The sequence below is a fragment of the Poeciliopsis prolifica genome, unplaced genomic scaffold (genome assembly GCF_027474105.1).
Source record: "Poeciliopsis prolifica strain line A6 unplaced genomic scaffold, Auburn_PproV2 SCAFFOLD032, whole genome shotgun sequence".
NCBI classification, from domain to species: domain Eukaryota; kingdom Metazoa; phylum Chordata; class Actinopteri; order Cyprinodontiformes; family Poeciliidae; genus Poeciliopsis; species Poeciliopsis prolifica.
The window spans coordinates 3,112,551-3,137,720 of record NW_026562407.1 but is presented as its reverse complement, the minus strand read 5'-3'; the positions used below and the strand labels follow the sequence as shown (position 1 = coordinate 3,137,720).

Sequence of the window (25,170 nt, the reverse complement as noted above, 5' to 3'; positions counted from 1 at the left end):
GATAGATGGATGGATGGATGGAGGCAGGATGGAGGATGGATGGAGGCAGGATGGAGGATGGATAGATGGATGGAGGGAGGATGGATAGATGATGGATGGATGGAGGCAGATGGAGGATGGATGGATGGATGGATGGATGGAGGCAGGATGGAGGATGGATGGAGGCAGGATGGAGGATGGATGGATGGATGGATGGAGGCAGGATGGAGATGGATGGAGGCAGGATGGAGGATGGATAGATGGATGGAGGCAGGATGGAGGATGGATGGATGGAGGCAGGATGGAGGATGGATGGATGGATGGAGGCAGGATGGAGGATGGATGGAGGCAGGAGGATGGATGGAGGCAGGATGGAGGATGGATGGATGGATGGAGGCAGGATGGAGGATGGATGGAGGCAGGATGGATGGATGGATGGATGGAGGCAGGATGGAGGATGGATGGATGGATGGAGGCAGGATGGAGGATGGATGGATGGAGGCAGGATGGAGGATGGATGGATGGATGGAGGCAGGATGGAGGATGGATGGATGGATGGATGGATGGATGGATGGATGGATGGATGGATGGAGGCAGATGGAGGATGGATGGATGGATGGAGGCAGGATGGAGGATGGATGATGGATGGAGGCAGGATGGAGGATGGATGGAGGCAGGATGGAGGATGGATGGATGGATGGAGGCAGGATGGAGAATGGATGGAGGCAGGATGGAGGATGGATGGAGGCCTGATGGAGGATGGATGGATGGAGGCAGGATGGAGGATGGATGGATGGAGGCAGGATGGATGGATAGGATGGATGGATGGAGGCAGGATGGAGGATGGATGGATGGAGGCAGGATGGAGGATGGATGGAGGCCTGATGGAGGATGGATGGAGGCAGGATGGAGGATGGATGGATGGAGGCCTGATGGAGGATGGATGGAGGCAGGAGGATGGATAGATGGATGGAGGCAGGATGGAGGATGGATGGATGGAGGGAGGATGGATGGAGGCAGGATGGAGGATGGATGGAGGATGGATGGAGGCAGGATGGATGGAGGATGGAGGATGGATGGATGGAGGCAGGATGGATGGAGGAAGGATGGATGGAGGCAGGATGGAGGATGGATGGATGGAGGCAGGATGGAGGATGGATGCAGCTTGGATGATCTGGCCTCCAGATTCATCACAAAATAAAGATAGAGAAATGGCTGAAAACAAGATGGATGCTTTCATCCATTTATTCATCCAACCATCTGTCCATCCATCCATTCTTTCATTCAATAATGTTACTTATATCCATCCATCGTTGTTGCTGTCGAGTTCATTCAGATTTATTTCAGAATTTAGGAACAAAAAGGGTTTTTGAATTAAAAACCTTTTGTTTTTGGTGTGTATTTTACAAACTGTGTAGTTGGATTAAAATGTGATTAATTAATTTTAGACCCTAGATAAATCATTTTCATCGAGTCCCACCTCTCATAGAAACGCCACAGATTGCCAGTTTCAAAGGAAGACGTTCCGTTTCCGGTCGAGCTGAACATCGTCCGATTCCAGAAACCTTTGGAGCGATCGCTGCATCCCTCCCAACAACCTGATCTTGTGTTTGCATAGACACATCCTGCTGCTGCTGCTGACCTTTTTCCACCAGTCGAACTGTCGTTTTAAATTCTCCTAAACCACATTGTGAAGCCGCCATCAGTCACGATGTTTTATTTATTTTTTGAGATTTCACAACAGTTCAAGAGTTGGTTGAGCAGGTCAACCTGCCTGCTTTTGTTGTGCTCCACCGAAACGGCGGACAGTTTCTGCTCTGATCCCGAGGAGCACCGTGTGTGTGTGCGTGTTCATCCACTTGTGCATGCGAGCGCAACGGCGAAGCACTTCTTGCCCTCCTACTCACCAACCTGGTCTCAACCCCTCTCCCACTCTTTAGTCTTATTCAGCGAGGGCTTCTCTGCTGCGCGCGCTCGTCTTCCCGCTGTGTTTACCTCTGTTGTTCTCCTGTTCCCTTCTCTCACTCCTCCTCTAACTTTCTCTCTCTCTCTCTCTCTCCTTCCTTCTGCTGCCCTCGATTCCAGCATGACACATGGTCAGCAAATTAGTATGTAAATATTTATCGTAGATGCAAAGCACCATGACATGTCAGCTATCTCTCTCTCCCTCTCTCTGCTCCTCACTCTCGCTCAGTCACTTCCTTGTTGGGCCAGATGGCAGGTGGGTTTTTTATTTATTTAAATTTTTTTTTCTTTTAGAAGGGAGGAGTGTGACAAACGGTGCCGGCTTAGGATGCTGAATACACGCAGCTCCCGTGGCCTTCACTCCTCTCTTGCCATCAAAGGAGCTCCTATAACCACATCACCAGGCGACGGCAAGCTCTTGCTCTCCTCAGTAAGCCTCTGCAGAGAGCCGGCTCCACCGCGAACGCGCCCCTGCCTTATTAAAACACAATAAAACACGTTTCCCCACAACTAGTTATGCCGCTTTTATGAGATCTTATGATATTACTGCACAATGGAGTCTTAAGACGTCCGATCCACTCGCCTGCTCTATGAGATGTGATGAGGAAATACGAAAACTTTGTTAAACTTCCTGTAGAAAAGCCTCACTTTGGACCTTGACGATGACAGTTTAACAAGTGCGCAACACGAAGCATTTTTCTCCTGTTAAATCGCCTTTGTAGATAATTATGCAACACTTTTAAATGACAAATCCTCTTGTTTAGACTTTAGAGCCACACAGAAAGTCTGAGCAGCTTTACGGCAGAAGTATCTCTTTTTTACTTCATTTTATCTTATTGATTTATGGTCTAATATGACAGAAATAATCTGAGAAGTGTGGCGTATGTTTGTGTTCAGCCCCCTTTACCACAATACCCCAGAATAAAGTCGTAACGCTGTCTGAGTGAAAATGTAGCCTTTTTGATCAATCCATCATCCATCCCTTTGATTACCCATCCATTATTCATTTTCATCCAACCATTCATCCATCAATCATCTTCAGATCATCATCCATCCTTCCATCATCCATCCTTTATTTCATCCATTTATTATTTTTCTTTCATCCATCCATTTATCCTTAATTTATCAATCCATCTATTATGTTTTCTACTGTTAAAACTCAGGAAAGATTTTTTTCTTTAAAAATCTCAATTTGTTTGTAAAAACTATGAAATTTTATAGGAACATTTAGATTTTTCTTCCTTTGGATGAAAAGGGACTTATTCAACCTTTTGTCATTTCAAACCAACTACCTGAACCACTACCTTCACTCTAACTCTTATTAAAGTGTGCTGTGTAGTTTCTGCTTTTCAGGTTGCGCTCGTCACAAACACGGCAGACAGACAGACGTTCATAAACAGATTGTAAGCTCCGCCTCCGCCTTTGCATAACGCCGTGCCGTTCGGGATGTGGGCTCTCGGAGAGAGGCATCATAAAACCCCATGTATCGTTACTGCGTCCCGTCTCAATCAAAACACGATCTGGCACGGCCGCTCAATAAGCTTGGCCTTTTGGAGTGGCCTGTGTAGGTTCTGAAGCCGGGTTGTGTAATGCTCACCACCCACTCAGAAGCTGCTGCCCGCCGATACGCTGCTACTCGGGGGGAATCACTTCAGCACACAAGCAGGAGATGGCCAGAACGAATTGTTTCTCACTCCAGATAATGTACTCCCACCTGCTCTTCTTATGTGGGCTTTGCTTCTCACCTCGTTTTTGTGTGCTGTGTGACAAGAGGGAGGGAGGCGAAGCGTGTCTGTAGGTGTACTGGAGCAGAGCGATGGGGAGGATTGTGTGTTTGCTGCTGATGAAGTGGAGCGCCGAGCTGGAGGAGGGAGCCGCTGCTTGTGTTTGACTTCCATCGATCAGCGGCGTCCACAGATGCATTGACTGCAATTCAGAGCGACCATCAAATCAAGTCTTTGGCTAGAAATTGAACCGTCAGCATCAGGTTCTCATTTCTTGTTCTTCCCAGCTCCCCTAATGGTCAGCTTCATGTAAACGTCTCACCACACTGTTGGAAAAATCACCAGTTTTAACATATTGTTCTACATAAATCCTTAAACAACTCTAAAAAATGTTCCTGGGCAATAAATTGTCCCGGACATTGTTGAGATAATATTATTTTGAGACCATTTTCAAGTAATATTAATGGCATAATGAAGATCAATCAACTTTAAATTGTAGTGAACATTTAACACCGGAATTGGAAGAAATTTTAAATATCCAACAAAACAACTGAAACAACAAATAAAATGATTTATGAAGTCCAGTTAGCACCAACTGGAAGACTTTTGTTGTTTTTGGTTGAAGAGAGAAAAACAAAAAGTAATCCAAATGGAAGTTATTAAAGTTGTTTTAATTGATCATGCTGTTAATTTATTGCTAATTGTGACAGATATACATGAAGCTTTATGTGTTATTATTTTGTTTGGTTTGGTTGAAGTTACCATTATTGAAAGGATCCAAATCCTGGGATGTTTTCATGGCAATAAGAAGCCACAAAATCCTCAGGATAAACCAAGATGTGAAGCTCAATGCATCGTCGTCTGGGTGTATCCTCTGACAAATGTAGTCGGATTATATACTATATTGGTGGTATAAACTAGGTTTACAATCAGAAATTATTTTGATTTTTTTTTTTTTGTAACTTGATGCAAAGCAGGTTGGGGTTTTAAAGTATTAGTGGTTTAAATGCTTTTAATGTGATTTTACAGTCTTTAGACTCTTACTGCTTCCATGGCGTTGCTCATTTCACTTTTTTAATTTCCGTGTCCGTAAAACAAACAAACAAATTACATGAGAGTTAACTTGAAAACATTGAGTTCTCTGCTTTCTGATTCAACATTTTTTAATTAAAGCCACAGCTTCATCCAAATTCCTTGAATTTCTCAGAAGATGTAATTAAATGTTGCGTTAATTAATTAATTGTATGATGAATTAAAGTTAGCTTAATAATTTCCATTCTGATCATTAATATTTTTAAAAGACCTTATATTTCATTTTATTTATGATTTTGTGTTTTTTCTTTGTTTTTTTTTTCTGTTTTTTTTTTTTTTGTTTTTGGTTGTTTTATTTTGGATATTGAAAACGTCTTCCAGTTCCAGTATGAAGCATTTGTTACAGAAATTAAAATGTATTGGTCTTTGACAAGCTGGACTTTATGACGCCATTATTCTTACTTTAAAATGGTTTCAAAATATCAATATTATCATTTATTGATGGACAATTGATTGGAGGAAGTTCAAACCATCACAGATATTGAAGTCAGGCTTCAGTCAGAAGCTTATTCAGATTTGTTGCAAGATTGACTGCTATGACATTTTATTTCCCGTGGTGATACATTAAATATTTTTTAATTTAATTTATTTCTTTCTAAATTGATAGTATTGACAAACAGTGCTAATGTCTGTTGCACGATTGAAAACAATATTTTTGTCCCTTTTTAAATGTTTTTATAAATACAAATAGTGAAAGCTCAGATCTGTTTTTAAGAAAATTAGTATTCTAGGTACACCTGATGCAAACAAAAGAGACTAATTATCTTGCCTAGACTTGATTTTTTTTTCTGCTTTCAAAAATTACACCTTCAATGTCTTTTTTTTTAATTCTTCCTTTAAAACAACTTCCTCTGCAGCTTAACAACAAATCTAAAATAGGCAAGCGGTGCGTGTGTCGTGGACGCAAATGGAGAGGAAATGAAAAGAATGACGATATCTGCAGAAATCAAACGGAAAATAATAAGGTCCCTTTCTGTTTTTTGAAGTCAGTCCCTGCTGTGGATTTAAACGACGGTGCAGTGTGGGTTTAATAAAAGATGACGGGTAAAGCAGAGGTTTACGATGCAGTCAAGGAAAGAGGATTCTCAGAGCCGTCTCACGAGTCTCATAACTTGGGATAATTGCTCTTGAACGCTGTCCTCCCGCTTCGTCTAATTGGGTATCACAGCGTCGGATTTTCTCTTTTCTACCTGAGTCTGATTGTGTTTCTCGCTGCGAGATTCAGTTCGTAAAGCTTTGAGAAACGCGAGTTCTTTTTACAAATTGCATCCAAATCTGTCAACGCTTTGGGAAATGTCCCAGTTTCTCCCTTATACGTCGACGAGATGACCTTAAAACGTGGAGATATGAAGGATCAACCTTCTGGCTGTTACTGTTGTCTGTCCATAAATATTGCTGATTTATATCCAGGTGAAGATTATTGCATCGCTCAGGGAGGGAAAAGACCTTTTCTAAAGTTGTTACACGGACTGGGAAGGCTATTAAATGCAACTGTTGTTTTCAACACTGATAAAGACGACATAATGAGTCACCTTTGCTGCTTCATGAAGGACAGAGAGCCAAAATAACAAAGATTTACTCTTGATTAATGACTGAGTTTATAAGTTTGTGAAAACAAGAATAGCACTGCTTCTGTTTCAGTATAAACATGTAGAGCATAGGTGTGAAGCTTAAGGCACAGGGTCAAAATGTGGCCCGCCCGAACTTTTTATGTGGCCTCTACTTCAGATTACATCAATAAGTCCTTCCAGGTTTTTGCAAATCTGCAAACTTCACACAAAATCAACAAATTCCCAGGTTTTTTTTCTGATTTTAGTGCTATTTTCTCAAAATTGATGAAAAACATTGAATCTGTACCTGACATGGTGAATTATAGTCACATTTCACATCATACATAAGTGCAAATATTGTAAAAAAATAAAAATCCGTACAATAATTACTTAATATTCACTACAAAATCTGTAATTTTGACTCCAAAATACACTAAAACAATCCCAAAAACAGAAAAGTTAAATGCATTATTTCATTTTTCACTTTAAAGCCACGGAGTGTCCGTACAGCGATGGCCATAAGTTGGTACATCCGTTTAGACATTTTTATGTTTAAATGGATAATAAACAGTAATCTGGTCTTCCTTATGTTCCTGGGTAACTTTTACTATCAATTAAGTAAATGTGACGAATGCATAATTCCATTTTATCATTATCATCTATAGCAGAAATGCAGCACAAACGGATGCAGTATTCAAAGTCTTAAGTAAAAATCTTGAGCTGCATAAAAGTGAAGCAGTTCTCATCTGTTGTAGTTTTTTTTTTAATTCTGATCACATATCAGCTGTTAGGGAAAGTAAAGCACAAACAACGCTGATACCAGCTGAATTAACACTTTTTTGTTGAGCAAAATAATTCAGAATATAACAGATGTCAAGATCAAACATTAAAGTTGTTAAGATTGCAGGGAGCATCTGTTGCCCTAAACTGTCTGATTGTTTTTGTGTTGGCTGCAGTGAAACTACAGATTACCTATGCCAAGGTTACCTTAAACCATCCGTTATTTGGAAGGTGGTTATGGGCCAGGCTGTATATGTTTCCCACAGAAATCTGTAGGTTCCCAGTTTTTCATCTTCCATGCTCTTTCACTGAGATGATCCACTCCAGATGCTTCTGAGCTGAAAGAAGTGCAACTTTTCCTCCCATCCTGGATTCTATTTGCAGAAAAGGAATGTAAAAATCCCTGCATATTTACAAATTAAACCAAATTATTGGGGGGGGGAACATAATGTGATTGGTGTGCAGTGAAACATAAAACCAAGGTGAATGCACCACTGTATTTACTTAGGCTGTTCCAGGAACTTACCACAGTTCTTCTGAAAATGTAGGGTGTGCCTCTTCCTTTTCATGCAATCCCAGACGGACTCGGTCTTTAGAAGTTCATAGGGCCGTACCATCTGTTGCAAGACTTTTTATGACACTGCCGGAGATACTTTCGTTGTTGCTTCACTTCTGACGTTATGGCAGAAGTAAATGAAAGTGTCGTGACTTTTGTGGTATCAGATGTGTGAATGCCTTGTAACTTTTTGAGTGATTTTAACCCCAAGCAGCTTTTTTCCTAAGGTTAACGGAGCTGCAGCTGTCATACAGCAGTAGGAGAAATGTCTGGAAGTAAAAATTACCTCATTTTATTCCTTTTTTTTTTCATCCATATGCAGCAGTATTGCTTCCCCTAACAATTTAGATTAGTTTTTCTTTTCTTTTATTGATTTTCAGCTCTGCTTAACCCTTCCAGACCAAACGAATTTACAGTACCGTAATTCTGCCACATGTTGCGCTGTCTGAAAAATTCCCACAGTTTCTGAAAGGGGAGACCTTGCTCTTAGTAGCCAATCTCAGGTTATTACGGTAATTTCACTCCTGTCATAGCAGGAAGTGAAATTAATCTGAGGAGGGGTCTCTTTAATAGACGGTAAATTGTGAAAATAACTTGGTAGATTTGAAAAGTTCCAGTTGTTAAGGATAAACGGGCAAATATATATTGACTCACAGGACATTTAAAGAACTGCGTACAACCAAAATATCCAGGCAGAGACTTGAAAGTTAGGTCTTAAAGGGTTGAGACTAACCACAGCACAACTTCAACATGAATGAGTTAACATTTTCCAGAGGATGTAAATATTAAAATTTTTCAAAATTAGAATCAAAGTCATTTTGTTGGAATAAATCATCCGACAGATGAGACAAGCTGAAGAAAAACTAGTAAATTTTGGGATACCCCACCCTTGCACTGACCTTTTATTGAATCTATAAAACTGGCAGCTGCATGAAAGGCTTTTTAATCAGACGGCTTCATACGCAGCCTGACAGTTGGCGCTGCTGTAAGCAGCAAATCTGCTCTGGCCTTGGCTGCTCCCGTCTCCAGAGGGAGTAAGAGAGTATAGAATCTCATAATGTGATAGCAAACTGATCTGGGGTGAATCACTTGTGGTAGCCCATTTCTGACGCAGATGTTTTCATCCCAGAAAGCTCCCCTGGTGGTGTTTAACAGCTGCCCGCTCTGTTGTTAGTAACTGTACGTGTTATGTCGAGCAGCCATGACTGCACTGGGATTCCAGGTAGTGACAGACTTCACCGTTAACGTTGGCTAAATTTTCTGTCGGTAATTGCGCTGAGAAACACAATTTGTATTCAGATAACACACAAACTTGCATGAAAGGCTTAGAAATCAATAAAATTGACATCTGTTCTGCTGTAAAGCATTTATACAGGAACAGAGATCCATTGCTGAAAATAGATTTGTCGTGAATTATTATTATTGTATATAAACTAGAACGATTCCTAAAGCTGGTCCTTCCAATGTGTTTCATACTGTTATTATTATTATTTTTTGCCTTACCTTTGTGAAACATTAAGCTATTACTAAACTTATCAAATAGCTTTCATTAGAAAAACAACAACAATATTATACTGAAATGAGGTGCTTCGCTCAAATGTGCTGACATTAACCAACAAGCTGCAAGCTAACTTTAGGTAGCAAATGCTAGCATGCTAGCTAAAAGTAACTAACACTATCTTTGTTTCCAGCATCTATATGCTATTAGCTAACATCATCTCCTATGCTGAAGTTGGGTGAAATATATTATAATTTGCTGGTATTTACTCTAATTTCTATGGGTTTTTTTTTTTTTTTTTTGCTAACAATACTGTAAGCTATCTACTGCGCTAACAGATTTTGTGCCAATTATAAAATTAGCTAACATTCAAATGATTTGCATCTTGGCTAACAAGATGTCTATTATGATAACAAGTTAGCATAGTCATCAAATGCTAGCATGCTAATATTTATGTGTTTGTCAACGAAATACTGTATGTCTGTGCTGACAGAAAAAGGAAGGATTAATTTGGCACAAATCTACATTTTATTTTAAGAGAGCAATGATTTCGAACTTAAATGTAGCGTAGCTGCTCCTCCCTAACCTGTTGCTAAATAGTAAGCTGAAGAAAGTCTAATATACTTGTCTTGTGCTTATGTGAAACACAAATGTGCCAATTTGGGAATATATTTGGACGTCCCAAAAAAAATAAATAAATAAACTATTTTTGACAACAACAATATGGCGTTATAATTTAGTGACTAAAGGCTTTTTCAAGAATCAAAAAAATGTGTAAACAGTATAATGCTATCTTTTGATCCATAGTAATCTATAGTATGTTATTTTAGAAGTAGTATTAATAGTTGTGGGTTTTATCTTTTCAATAAAAGTGGTTATTTACATTTTTATTTCTTTATTTAAAATCTTTCTGTAAATGACACCATTGTATTTTTGTCTAAGCTTTTCATACTGGGACAACCTCATGTCTCAGTATGGAGACACTGGACACGCAATGCTTCGAAGTGAATCATCCCACATTTGTTTACTTTTTTTTAGTTTCTTCCCCAGACATGCTGGACTGTAATGTTTTAGACATCTGAAGAAAACTTTTATAATTTTCAGATGAAAATTATATGATGAAATGTCAGTCAGGATCATTTCAAAATATGTCTGCTCCTTTGAATTAAAAGCATTTGGAGTGGATTTGTACAGTACTAGACATAAAATAAAAAAAAATGTATCTATCCTGAATGAAAAAAGGAACAGCAGCATTTAAACTAGAGTTTATTTACTCCTCAAATGCATGACTTCAAAAACCTCTCTTATTTGATTCTCAGCTCCTACCTACCAGTTGAAAATCATTGAAACACTCTCTCACCATCTTAATGTTATTTTCATCCGTTTCCAGCCTTTCTACTGACACGCTGTTGTCTTCTTCCTGACATATTTCCAGTTTGCGGAGACATCCACGGGCAGTTCTTTGACCTCATGAAGCTGTTTGAAGTAGGAGGATCACCAGCATCCACACGCTACCTTTTCCTTGGGGACTACGTAGACAGAGGGTATTTCAGTATTGAAGTGAGTCCGTGTGTTTATTGTTCTTGTGCGGCCCTAATCGAGCGTGATGCTCGCCATGTGTGTGACAGAAGCTTGGTTTATTAATAGCGTTCTCTGATCATAGACGAAATCAGGCTGCAGATATTGCAGTGATAGAACACTTTTATGATCATTTCAAACGTAGCCTGGATCGCAAATGTCACAGTGGAGCTGAGGATTATGTCGGGAGATTTTTAATATTCCACAGAATACATCTTTGAAGTATAGGACTTTATAACCAATATATATGTTTATTGCAGCCTTATCCCTGGAAATGCTTTAATAATAAAAAAATACATGTATATGAAATGTATTTATAGCGTGTGCTATTTTTGTCTGGTCAGGTGTTTCATTTGAATGTGATGTTTCATCTTTCTGTGTCTTGCAAGCCTGAAATGCGCCACAAAATGTGCTTCATTAATATTTCAGTACGAGCAGAATTACATGCATTTCCATGAAACTGACGATGTTCGACTCGATAGCTTTGGCTTTTCGCATTAGGAAAGATGAAAAGCCAACTGTTCTGCTCTTATTTTTGTTCTTTTTTTGTTGCAGTGTGTGCTCTACTTGTGGGCCTTAAAGATCCTGTACCCCAAAACACTGTTTTTGCTGCGTGGGAATCACGAATGTCGACATTTAACAGAGTATTTCACATTTAAGCAGGAATGTAAGTAAAGTGTTTTGAAGTCTTTTGTTGTTCTTAATGTTTCTTTAACAATGTCTGAATGCTCTCCTTTTGGATATACAATTGTCTAGAACTATGCTAACAATTACTTGGAGCCAGGCTAGCAACTATCCTGAACCAGGCTAACAGCTACCTGGAATCAGGCGAAAAGACAGCTGGAGCCATTTTATCACCTGCAATTGTTTGTTATGATAACAACTACACTGAGCTAGACTAATTACAGCTAAGTTAGCAGCTCTCTGTAACCTTCTTTACATTTATCCAGAGTCAAGCTAATGGCTAACAACTTTCAGGAGTTACATGGTTACAAGGAACCAGGCTAGCAGCTTCGCTACACTAGGCTAGGCTAGTCTGAGCATGGATTACAACTAGCTTGAGCCAAGTTGAAAGCTACAAACCAGATAAACAATTATTTAGGGCCAGGATTTCCAGAACCGCTAGCAGCTTTTCTTAGCTACGCTACCAACTCTCTGTTCTAAGTAGCTGCTAGCAATTAATTAGGCTTCTGAGTCATTCAACTTCTTTCTTAGCAGAGATTAAATCTATTAATAAGTTATTTATCAGGCTCAGTGAATGCTTAGCTGTGCAAATGTTATATTTAGAAAACATTATCAGCTACCTGGAACTCGGCTAACAATTACAATTGTGAAAAACTGTAATGCAACAGTTACATTTGGAGTAAAGATCATTTGTGACAAGCAAAAGTTTTTAGATTGAACTGCTTTAGGGATCAACATTGACATTAAAAAGTTGTGACTACTGTTCTCTGCATGTAAAATACTGGCTACTCATAACCACTCTGCAAAACCCACCTCAAACAACCAAAGCTATCACTTCCAATTTCCTATGCAGTTGAAGTCATAGTTTCTTAGGAAAATGGACATATTTGACCTTATATTGGTATTTACCCGTGTCAGACTAAGTTTTCATTGGACTTAGTTGATGTGGGTAGGAAGAGAAAATCAGCATAAATGACATTTACATTATGTTCTTCTCAAACTGTTTTTGGGAAGTTGTTTTTTTTTAATTTGCCAGTTTTGAGAAAGCATTTCCATGGACACTGCCCCAGTATTGGAGAGCAAGTTTGTTTGACTTGGCGTGCTGTTTTCTTGTTCCCCTCCCTTCTCCCTGACAGGTAAAATTAAGTATTCAGAGAGGGTGTATGACGCATGCATGGACGCCTTCGACTGCCTTCCCCTGGCTGCACTTATGAACCAGCAGTTCCTGTGTGTACACGGAGGACTGTCTCCAGAAATCACAAATCTTGACGACATCAGGAAAGTATGTGTATGATCTGACATAGTTTTATAGCTGTTTTAGAAAGCTGTGACTTCTGTGTTTGTTTAATCAGCAGGTGTTTCTTAATTGCTTTAGAAATGGGACAAAGAGTTAGTCACCTTGCTTGTGATTCATCAAGTAGAGATCTGAGTCCAAACTTGGATACGTAGCTTTGCTGTCTTTCTTCTGAATTAAAGAAATGTGGAAGGAAAAGAAGTTCCTTCTCTCAGACTAAGTCAATAAATCTAAATGGAGTTTGTGGCTGCAATCAGAGGGCATGTGCATAACAGCATTTGCTCCAGCAAAGTGTCCATCGTGCAGTCACAAACAGCTTCAGTTTAAGAAAGAGTCATCATTTCCTGAAAGTAAAGCCATTTACGCTCGTAGAAAAAGATTGGCAGGGTTATTTTTTATTTTTTATTTTTTTAGTTCATCCATCTTTAAACTGATTGCTTCTTTCTTTGACATCCTCTCTATATATGGTTTAATATTGATTCAGCAGTGATTTAATTACGTGCTAAGCTGCAGTTAAAAGGAAACTTTCCTCCGCAGCTAGACAGATTCAAAGAGCCGCCAGCTTACGGGCCGATGTGCGATCTGCTGTGGTCAGACCCTCTGGAGGACTTTGGGAACGAGAAGAGCCAGGAGCACTTCACACACAACACAGTGAGAGGCTGCTCCTATTTCTACAGGTAGGCGCTCCGTCTCCCAGGACGTTTATTATTTGTGTCGTGGTTGTTCTTTCTCTGCCTCTGAAAGTTCCCGTCAGGATTTAGAGAGGCAGCCAGTGAGTTAAGAGCTTAATTATGCTGCTGGTATTGAGCTGCTTATGCAAGCCACAGCTATATTTCACAGTATGATGAAAAAGTTTTAATTATTCCAGTACCCTTTCACACTAGTGTGAATCAACCAGTCGTTTCAAAGGCGTCGAATGACTCCATCAAAGATTCACACAAGTAATTTTTGCACATCTGTGACTCTGCATCTTACAGGCTCACACCAAATGAGACAGATTTTTTTTAATGTCATAAAAGTCCTGTCAACACATCCTGTACCACGTGTCAAACTCGAGGCCCGTGGGCCAGGTATGGCCCGCCGTAGCTTTTTATGTGGCCCTCTGGATTCGAGACTAAACACAAGCTGTTATAGTCCATGACCTATACAGCGAGTGATAAAAAGTCACATTTTCGTCCTAAATAAGCACAAATATTTCTAAGTTACAAATGTATAATGGGGTGAAAAAAATCACCAAAAAAAATCATAAAATCCTGGAGGGATTGAAAAGATGGTCAATATTACTTAATTTTAAGATTATAGAAATAAAATAAAGTGAGGAGGAAAAGTAATGCACCTGGTCATGATTCAGCAGAACTTTGTACTCCATTGATCTCCAACATACTGAGGCATTTCACAGTGAAGTATTTTAAGACTTCAATTTTGAAGCTTTATAATGCAAACAATGCATAAAGATAGATGTAAAAAAACATAAATTGGGCCTCAAAACTTTCAAGTTCTATGATGCAGGAAACTAATAAGTTTTGTTTAAAGGAATTTCTTTCTAGACATTCGGTTTTCCACTCAACCCTGTATTCTGCTATTAAAATTGGCTTTTTGTAGTTTTTGATAATTAAATCAAAAGACTCTTGTTATATTATTCACTCTTGGCTCCATCAACATGAAAACGTGTTTTATTTGACTTAAAAATACACGTTAGACACAAATGTGTCTAAAATGTAAAGAAATGAAACGTCTTATTCAGGCGTTGCAGCAGCAACCCCCCTACACTTGGGAGCGGCTACGTTTTCAGGAAATCATAGTCACCGATTTCACAGAAGAGCTGGGAATTCAACACGTTGGAATGACACGCAACTGTTTCTGAACCGTGCGACGCAGTGAGCGCCGTGGTGGAGCCAGCCGCACATTGTCTGAAAAAAAACAAAAACAATTGACCGTCCTACCACTTCCTGTTGTCTTCTTTGTGGTTTTCAGCAGTAGTAACATCGTGATCTCATGTCTCCATTGCAGTTTTGCAATACAGCTGAAACCATCTCATCCTAGAGCAAAAATGTTTTGTGAAAAAAACCTGTGTGTTTTCAACATTGATGTATATCCATCAAGCAAATTTATTTTCAAAATTAGAAAATAAATGGTATGAGTAATGGAAACGCAGCAGCCAGTGATGCTGTTTCAGAAGAATCCCGGAGACCTCCGCCTGTCGCCAGTATTTCTGCAGCTGCCGATGGCTGAGCCGAGTAACTGAACAGGCAGAGGAAAAGCTGGGAGCAAGCAGCTTGCTCTGTCACAAAATGCAATGAAGTGGCACATTACCACAAGGCACAGTTCTTTCTCTAAATGCATTCCCTTCTCCCTCCACTCCAATTATTGCCTGAGCGACTCTTATTTGCCCTCGGTGTGCCACAAGCAGGAGACATAGTAAGAAATGTCTCCAGGCTTTAAATGAGAATAGACTTTTTTTATTTATTTGATGGCAGGTGTTTTATAGCTGCCTCCCTAATTGTGTTTTAATGTATCGGCTCATAAAGTGACTCATCTTGTGTCCGTTGAGGGCAACATTGTTGTCTTTCCTTACTCTAAATGAGCTGTTACGTTTCAGATCCACAAGTGGTTCTGTTTTCTCAGGAATGTCCATCACTGGGGTTTTTAAACCAGAAAGAAAAGCAGTCTATGCGGCCCACTTTTCACCTCAAACACATCACGCTAATGTCGGAAATCATCCCAGTTAACCCCTCTGACATTTTGGGTGGAAATTCCTCCCGCGTCGTGTTTTCATCAGCGTTCGACGCCTTGTCTGTCCAGGGAACGGCCGCTAATTGGCTTCACACTGGCTTTCTGTATTTATGAGACAGTTTCGGCTCGACGCCGAAGGAGAGAAACGGAGACGCTCCTTACAGTGCTCCCAGTCAGAAACCATCAGCCTGTTTGGTTGCGCCTGTCTTGCAGAATTTCCCCGATGCCGCCGGCTTGCTTCGAACTCGTTCACAAATGTAGCTCAGGCATGAAATTGCGCATGCTTCTGAAAGGCTCGCTCTTTGTTTCAGGCTCCACAAAGCGCATAGATCAGTCAACCTAAAGAAACCTTTTCTTTCTTTTTTTAAAAAAAAATATTTTATTAATGCTATTTAATTAAAGAAAAGAATCTAAAGTGAACTCAGAAAGTTGAATTATAGTCCAACAAACCAACATTTGGCTCATGTCTTCTGCTGCTGCTGCAGGGGGATTAGAGAACAAATAACACATTAATTTCTAATAATCTGCTGGAATCCGCTTGTAGCTCGTAATCCAGATGTTTGTTGTTCAACTCAAATATTCAGAGATTGTTGATGAGCCTTATGCTAATTCAATCAGTTTATATGGTTAGCTTCTCTACCAATCATGAAGCTTAATTCATACATTAGGATAAAAAAGCAATTTAATTCATTTTTTAAATGACTAAGTAGGCATTTTATTGCCCAAATGCAACAGCACAGCTTTCCTTTAGTTTATGTTGGATCATTTGTAGCGTCTACAGAACATTACAGGCAAGAAAGGGTTTTTTTTTGTTTGTTTTTATTATTTTAAATACAAAACATTTATATTTTTAGTATAGTTTTAGTTTAATTACTACTCTTTCAACAAATTGTCTTTGTTTAGTTTCTGTGCTCCAGTTAACAATTGATTACTAAATTAGTTTGTTTATTTTCATAAATTAATCAAATTAATCGTTTCAGCTTTGTGATAGATCAACACTAAGTTGTGCATGTTTCTCTATTGTAAAATACCCCTGACAGAATCTACTGTGAAGCCTCAGAGGTTTGTTAGAAAACATTTGTGAGCAAAACAACATCATGAAGATCAAGGAAGACAGCAAAGCGGTCAGGAAGAAACAAAATTTAAACCAAGGTTAGGTTATAAAACACAGCAGCTTTATCAGGATTTAACAGCAGCACTGAGCACTCTGCAAATCTGGCCTTGATGGAGGAGTAAAAAGAAGAAACCTGTTGTTAACAAGGCAGTTTACCACCATATATGTTGAGAAATAAAGATTAATGTGATTTTTTTATGACGATCTGGGCAAAAAAGACCAAAACCAGAAGAAAAAATTGTAACATGGGTCAGAAAACTAATACTTAGTTTCACCCTGAACTCACCATTCCTATTTTGAAACATGGTAGTGGCAGCATCATGGTGTGGGAATGCTTTTCAACAAAACTGATTACATTTCTTCTATATTTGATCTGATTGAGTATGAAGATAGAATGAACCCATGCTTACTTATGCCAGATTTTTCAGATTTTTATTTGCAAAAGTAAAAACAAAAATTAAACCATAGATGGTATTCTTTCCGCTTCATACTTGTGCACCAACTTGTTGGTCTATCACATAAAATCCCAGAATAACCCACCGGTTTGTGTCTGTGACGTGACAAAAAAAGTAAAGGTTCAGTAACCGTGAATAGTTTTAAGAGGCGATGCATGTCGTCATGAAACCACTGTGTTTCCTTGATTGCAGAGCAGGAATTACGTTATAAAAAGCTTCTTTGAAATCAGCAGGATTTGCTGCAAAAGAGAAACGTGCGGCTCGGTTCTGATTGCTGCGTGTGGGAGTTGAGTTCATCTCCGAGCGCCGATGTTGCAGGGGTGTTTGAGCTCGGATTGCAGAACTTAGTTTTTTGAGCAAGCGCAGCAAATTACTTGATTGAACCACAAAACGTTTTGATATCCGAGGGTGTTTGTGTATTCTTCAAAAATTTCAAGTGGCTATGTATGACAGACACTGAAGTAGAGCTGCTGAAACGAGCACAAAGTGATACGTTTTCTTTTTAGACTAACAAAGCCACATTTTCAAGTAGCAGCTGATTTGAAATAAGACATTTTTGACATTAAACACAGTGAAGAAGCTCGGCTGACAACACTGAGTGGCTGTGATGTTATCAAACCAAAAATCAGGTGGAGATAGAGTCTCCATTTTTGATGGAATAAGTTCTTCCACATTCATGTTTTTCAGATGCTATGCAGCTCCGTCGCTCATTCATGCAAGCTGCGCTGACTTTATTCATCACAAATGATTCACAAACCCCGACATTCTCTGGGGGTGTCAATCGTTTTTCTTCTCAGAAACGCCGTTCTTTTAAAAGTCAGATCGAGATGAAATCAAGTCATGCTGTTTGCCAGTGACAGTTTTTTTTTGAGGAGGCAGCAGCTGCTGCAGCCACTCCTGTGGGATGAAAGCTGCAGTTTGTGCTCCGGTTTGATTGTTGGCAGCGAGGCTTTTGGTTTTTACTGCTCACAGACTAAACGAGCAGAAATCGGCATCTAATAGTTTTCAGAGACGGCTCTTCTTTCTTTCTTTTTTTTTTTCCTTGAAGAAGCATCCTAAAATGAATCCTCTCCTTTTTTTCATTATAGTTTAATTGAAAAGTAAACTATTTAGCATTTAAAAGGGGTCAGACCTGCTGCTCTTACACAGGAGCAGCAGGTCAGGGTTAGGGTTCGGGTTTTGATTGTTTAAAACGGCAAACATGTTATCAGGGAAAGAAATGTGTGCCAATTTAGTCTTTTATTGCTGCAGCATAATTTCACACTAAAAAGACCTCTAGTTACAGAATATTTAATTCTGTAACAAGAAAGAAGAAGAAAAAAAAGAACATGAGAAAAATATATATTTTAAAACTTTTATGTCCATTTGTTATAAAGACCTTTTCTAGCTGTATAACTAGACAACAAATATTAGCTAGAATATTTATCTAGATAACAAATATATTTTAGGATATTTTGGTTGGTAATATGCAACAAATAGACATTTTTTCTGTTAGAAAGAAAGTCTTCAAAGTAGGAAAGACAGGAGAACATTCTCTACAGAGTAAGTCATTGGTGTGTTGATTTTAAAAGGTCAGAAAATGTCTTATCAGTCTAAAATACTCGTCCTGTTTAGTGGAGGAACACATGTCATGTTCTTGTAGCCTAGATTACATCCAAATTGATTTAGATTATTTTCTGTGTAGAAAACATGTTAGTAGATTTTACTGAAATGTTTTATATTTAGTTTGTTTTTCACAATAACTAATTCTGTTTTATGTAGTGATAAAACAGAAAAGATTTAAGACTAAAATGCTGTGAGTGATGAATATGAACTAATCAATTCAAAAACTGTAAGCGTTTCATGTCAGTCTATATCGATAATAACCAGTAACAATAATTTGTTTTTAAATATTGTGATATAGATTATTGATTCACTTTCATTCCCACAACATCAAACACATTTTTACAGTTTTATTCACTTGTGGGTTAAATTTGGCATTTTTTAAATTTAAACTCTTTCATTTTATGAGGCAGTGGTGCAAAAGATCAACTCTCTCTGTCTCTCTCTCTCTCTCTTAGCAATGCGGGATTAAGGATAACAAAGTTCAAAGCAAATATCTTCACAAAGCAGCAGGAAAAAAAAGTTTTTTTGCTTAATATAACAGCACAAAAGCCACTGAAGAGGAATGGTCAGACGTCTCTTCTTTTTGCTCCAACTCGATGAAATAAAGTGATGTATTGGCAAAAATGAATAAATGTTATGTTGTGAAAATGCAGTAAAAGATAAATGTAGATATTTGTGCAGGATGTTGTGTATATTTTACAGAATATTCTGGGCTAAATGTCTTTGTAGGAGCTGCAGTTGGTGCTGGAATAAACGTAGCCTGTTTGTCCGACGTTTCTTTGAGCTCAATCAATAATACCTTTGGCCTTATTTAGTTTTTGCTATTGATCGTTTTTCTTGGGGCTTTCTGGGACTTTTCTTGACGTTTGAGTGAGCTAAAAGTCTCCTTTCTTCAACAGCTACCCTGCAGTCTGTGACTTTCTACAACACAATAACTTATTATCAATCATCCGGGCCCATGAAGCACAGGACGCTGGGTGAGTGTTTCTTTCTTTGTCTTTTCCACATCACACTGTCACGCCGCCGAGCGGCTCAGGGCCGGGAGCGAAATGAGAAATCTCAGGAGGTTTCTTTAAAGCCTGTCTGGGGAGCAGGATGGGCGCAGTGTGAACTTTGCGTTAATCCAAGAAATGAAAATGAATCCAGCTTGGGAGAGCGAGCCGGCCACATGTGATGCAACACGAATGAGTCATGCAGACATTTCTGAGCTCTGATTCAAAAAGTTAAGGTTGACGGGAACTCGCAGTTACAGTTGCTGCACAGTGAAAAGGAGGCACAGCAGGACGCAGAGGGAGAGTTTACCCTGCTTTTATACGTCAACCAGACGCCACACTCTTTGAAAAGATAAAAAAAATAAAAGAAACAGGTTACTGGATGTGTTTAGCTGATTTTTTGTTGTTTTTTTTTCTCTGAGGAAGATGGGAAGGCTCGGCACAAAAGTTGTTTACCATTGCACTCCCACTGTGTGGGACGACTCGCCACATCTCAGATATGAATCCGACCGCACGTCTAATTGCACTACTCCGCATCACTGACGTCCAACAAGAAACTCACAAGGGGTGTTTACCCTCAGGTGTAGCATGCAAGACGTCGCACTCAGACATTTGCAGCTTTATCGAGAACTGTATGGCTAGATACAGTTACTGCCACCTCGCTTCAGTCGTAACGCTGGGATTTGCCCTCCTCGGGGGCAGGGGGGGGGATACCGAGGTGTCCACAGACATCAGCTCCGGACAAACACACACCCAACGTGTACAAACTAAAGGGCCATAAAAATGTCACCGCCTATCACATCACGGCGGCCCAGTTGTTCTAAGGTAAACTAAATGCGTCTCTTTTGGATGTTTCCCCAGATACCGCATGTACAGAAAGAGTCAGACCACTGGCTTCCCGTCCCTTATCACCATCTTCTCAGCTCCCAACTATCTAGACGTCTACAACAACAAAGGTACGTTGAGTGACGCTGTCACTTTTGATGGCTTTGAAACTTCAGGACAAAAATAGGACTTGGCTTGTCTGAGAATTTTGCTTGAAAATAGTTTTGCATAATGGCTGATTTGGCTTATTTTATATGTCAGAATATATTACATTATCATCTGCCTAGAATTGCTCCTCATGTTGTCTCATTACTAACGTTTTAAAAGCTTCAAAAGGAAACCACAATTTGAACAGGGGATATTTTTGTGAAATATTATAGAAACGTTTGTGCTAATAGACTTAGTCTGTTGAAAATAGCTAAATTTGTAATTTTAGCTACTTGCTACAAGGTTAAGATTAAGCTAATCTACAGTATTTGATATAATTTCACAGCCTTTCAGCTGTAGCTGCTTGTCCCATATCCAGGAATTGGGACAAGCAGAATTGATTTACTGAATTTTTCTGATTTTTGATTTTAGAAAAATTGATATTAGTTTTAAACAATACAAAGTGTTGAGTTAAATGTTTGATTTTTGTTCATATATAGTACTTTTTAACATTTTGAGCATCATATTCAGACTCTTTGTGATCTTACCGAAAATAAATCGCATCGTGTCATTATTTTTCTGGACAATAAATTGTTCCAGAAATTATAGCGATAAACAATATTATTGTCATTTTGAGACTATTTTCAACTAACATAATCATCATAATTTTAGCATATTATTGCAAATACGCCCTCTTAAAGATTAGAAACACTAATTTCTAAAGAACATTTAACACTGGAAAACATTTCAAATATCCAAAATAAATAAAGAAAACACCAAACAAAGATAATTAAAACAGATTAAGAAGTCTCTATAACCAAAATTGTATTTCAAAAATATAAATTATTCGGCTTAGACCAGGAAAACAGGCTAAAGAGGAAGGTAGTGGAAGCTACTTACTTACTAAAATGCCGGCTTTTCAACAATGTTAAAGGGAATCATTTCTTTATTAATTGTTATCCAAATGGAAATGATCGCTCTCATTTTAGTTTATTATGGGATTAATTGATTTATTGCTTATTGTGAAGAGGCTCAATCATATCCATCGCCCACATTATCATTGTGTTATAAATTAGCTTTGTTCCCGTTGCACATTCTGGTGCCTTATAAGCTGTGCTTCTGCCTCCAGCACCAAACTGGGTTGGCTTTGTGCTGCAAGTCGGCACCGGCCCCCTCCCATCCGCCCTCCAGAACAGACAGTATCTGCTCTTGCTGGACGGGGGCGGATAGAGGGTGGGGTGGACCATGGGATGGATGCGGCGTTGGGCCAAGCACAGGAAATAGAAATGGGAAGGAAAGAGTGATGGGGCTGGTGCATGCAGTTTCGCAATCCATCTTGTGATGAAATGCCATAACGCTGCAGTGTGGCTGCTGTGAGTACCCAACACGCAGGAGCCGGGGGTTTTCCTTTCCTTTCTCTTTTCTCCTGCCCTGTTTTGCAGGTATGCAGTCTTTAATGTGAGATTGTATTACCTTTTCTCCGTTTTGTTTTTCTATTTATTTTTTCCCCACATGTTGCCTCCTTCGCAGTACCATAAAGACAGAAATAGCGCAGCTGTCAGGGTCGTTGTTTATTCTTAGGGAACCTTTTTGTTCCATCCCAACTAATCTTCCTATGGCTCACAGTCAACACAATACAAACAAACACATTTGTGACAGGCTTGTATTGGTTGTAGGTTTGGATATCTACCACTTGGAAAAATCCTTTGCATCCTTTAAGCACCGTTTGGAGAAGTTAAAATATCTCATTTTGGCTGCCAACTGGACTACCGTGATAATCAGACGGGTTTGCTGTTTGTGTTTGGTTCTCACTGCTTTCTGTTGAAAGGCAAATGTTGCCTATTGTTCTTAGCTTTTGATGCCTGACAAAACTTTCTTGTCTCATAATGACTAGTTTTTGGCTTAATCATATTACTAATGTCATTATTTGTTTCATCTGTCTGTTTACTTGACTTGATTATTTTGATATATTTTTCTCTCTCTGCTAGCTCATTGTTTGTTCTATTTTCACCAAGTAAGCAGCAACAGCTAATATGTTGTTTTCATCTGTTAGTTAGTGCAGGTTTTCTGTCTCTTCTAACATTTATTGCATAAACATGCTTCACTATTGGAGTTTTTTAATCTATCACCTGAAAATCTCCATAAAGTTAGTAAAAGCCAACTTTGTAATTGTCTTTGTGTTTCTGAAGGTTCAGGTCTCGTTTTCAGGTGTGATCATTAGTTGTAGATGATTCTTGATCATTGCCTTTTTAGTCCAAAGACTTTATCAATACATTGTGGCTCAACCGGCCCTTTAAGAGTATTTATGATCTTGATTTGGCCCAAAATGAAAATGAGTTTGACGGCCCTGCTTTAGAGCTTACAGAGGCTTTTTGGGGGGTGAGGAGAAAAAATGCGTTTTTGTGCACTTGTGTGCTGCACTTTTATTAATGTACGCCACAAGCAAATATTTTAAAACGATCCATTTTGAAACCAAGATATGTTTTTAGCATACCTGCAACTGTGTAAGCCTGATAATTTTCTGTAATTTTCATAAATTAACGGTTTATTATTTTCTTGGACAAGGCACCAAAACTGTCTCCAGCCCAGGGGCCTTTAATCTTCTAAATCCGGCCCTGCCTCATGTGATATTTAATTTGTTTTTTGGTCTGATAAAACGTTAACTATTGACACTAAGATGGCTGCCTGACGCCTCTAAATCACTTCAAGTTGCCGTTCAGGTCGGCTTTCCATGCCGACCCCACCTACACTGAGGTGGCACCTAATTGAGAAACAACACAAATCGTGACTCCAGATCCACTTTATTTATAAAGCATATTTTTAAAAAATGTGTTCATCCAAAGAGCAGCACTAAAGCAGGTCAAAACAAGACACGAATTATAACTAAATGGAATGAAAACAATAAAAGCAGAATAAAACGTACTACAACAACAATTAGAGTGTGAGAAACACTCTCACACTGTGTCAAAAGCCACTGAAAATTAAATCTCTCTTAGTGTTTTTGAGAGATATTTAAAAACTGCAAGAGAAGAAGCCTGTCTACTATTTAATAACATCTTGCTCAATTGTTTTAAAGTCACGACTGAAGAAGTCTGATCTCATCTGAGCTTCAGTTCAGGTTTCGGTCCAACCAACAAAAACTAGTCGGCTGATCTTAGGACCTTTGGCAAAACATAAGACTGAAGCAGGTCAGACAGGTGCAAAGCAACAAGACCATTAATGTATTTAAAATAACAAAAGAAGGATTTTATTAATCACTTCTTTGCCACACAAATCGAAAGGTTGCAAATCTTATGTTTGTGTCTAATATTAAGCTCTTGAAATGCCTTAAATAAATTTGTGTCTGTCATCTTTGGTTGGAAAACATTTGTATATAGATCTTAAACTTCATTCGTATTGGTTCTATAAAAAGATCTTAAAAAGTCTTAGTTGGCGAAACCTGAAGAAACCCTGAGTCGTGTAACTGGATAGATAAAGTACTTGCACTCGATTTTATTTAAGTGGATTGGGTTGAATAGAGAGTAAATGCAAATGCACAACATGCTTTTTAGTTTGTTTTTTATGTAATTTGAAAGCTTTGTTAATTTTATTGCAATCATGCACAGCTTTCTGTCGAATCCCAATGAAATAAGCAAATTATTCAATATTTGTAAGATACAGTTTTTGCGGGAGATGTGACAGTTCTCATGCTGACAAATATACAGTTAGCACTCCTGCTGATGCTCCTCCAGTCAGTCATGTAGGTGGTCTTCATCGGTAGAACCCAAACCGGCATCATGAATCTCATCGCTCTCCGCTTCGTCCACCCGGCTCCGCCCCTGTGATTGATGGCCAGTCTAGTGGGCGTATAAATCTTAGCGGCGAAGGAGGGAGGCATCAGCAGCTCCCATCAATCCTGCGCCGGCCGGGGGGTGAGGAATCGACCAATGACACGTCTCCACGTGGGAGGAAAATAATGTAGCGAAAAGAATCCGCCTCCGCTCAAAGTGGGGGAAGCAGGAGTAAATGGAAGTTGTAGCTGAGGCAGAATAATGAAACGAGTGAATGATCAGAAGGATGTGAAGCCACCTGTTGCTTCTTCTCCCTGAAATGTGGAGCTTTTAAATGAATCTGTGGAGTGTTTAGGTGTTGACCGGCTGTCCGTCAGCAGCTCGCTCGTTCAGGCAGAGCCTTGCAAGAGGCTGTGTTTTAGATGGGGGGGAAATCAGCAGCAGGGATGTGACGGTTTCCCCTCATTTCTTTCTTCTCAGTTTAAGTCCTGAAGGCTGTGCAGTGTAGGAGGAGAAAGGTCGACAATGCCTCTCAGACTCCTTTCATGTTTAGTAAAGAGATAGCAACAGGGTTGATGGAGTGGAAATTTACATGAAGGGAAAAAATGTGAAAAGACGCCAGCAGGGAGACGACAGGTATCGGTTTATGCTTCCATTTCCTCGCTGCGTTCCGAGAAATGGAACGAGATGATCGGCCCCCGGCTCCTGCCGCTGGAATACAGAGTAGGCCGGAAGCTCGAGGCGATGAGGATGCAGGAACGCTGCGGGGAATTCATCTCTCACATCGAAGTGCCAGGAAGAGAAGAAGAATATCCCCTGCCTGCAGATG

At 39.3% G+C, this 25,170-nt stretch overlaps 1 protein-coding gene across 4 annotated transcripts in view; it reads left to right on the top strand.

The window, feature by feature from the left end:
* LOC129373234 (protein phosphatase 3 catalytic subunit alpha) overlaps positions 1-25,170 on the top strand; it is an 87,178-nt gene that overhangs the window by 43,260 nt on the left and 18,748 nt on the right. For all 4 annotated transcript variants that reach the window (XM_055051075.1, XM_055051076.1, XM_055051074.1 and 1 more), the window contains exons 3-8: positions 10,580-10,704; positions 11,278-11,389; positions 12,543-12,688; positions 13,238-13,377; positions 19,507-19,584; positions 20,461-20,555. In XM_055051075.1, coding sequence (XP_054907050.1) covers positions 10,580-10,704; positions 11,278-11,389; positions 12,543-12,688; positions 13,238-13,377; positions 19,507-19,584; positions 20,461-20,555 — 696 coding nt within the window. The remainder of the gene's footprint in view (positions 1-10,579; positions 10,705-11,277; positions 11,390-12,542; positions 12,689-13,237; positions 13,378-19,506; positions 19,585-20,460; positions 20,556-25,170) is intronic.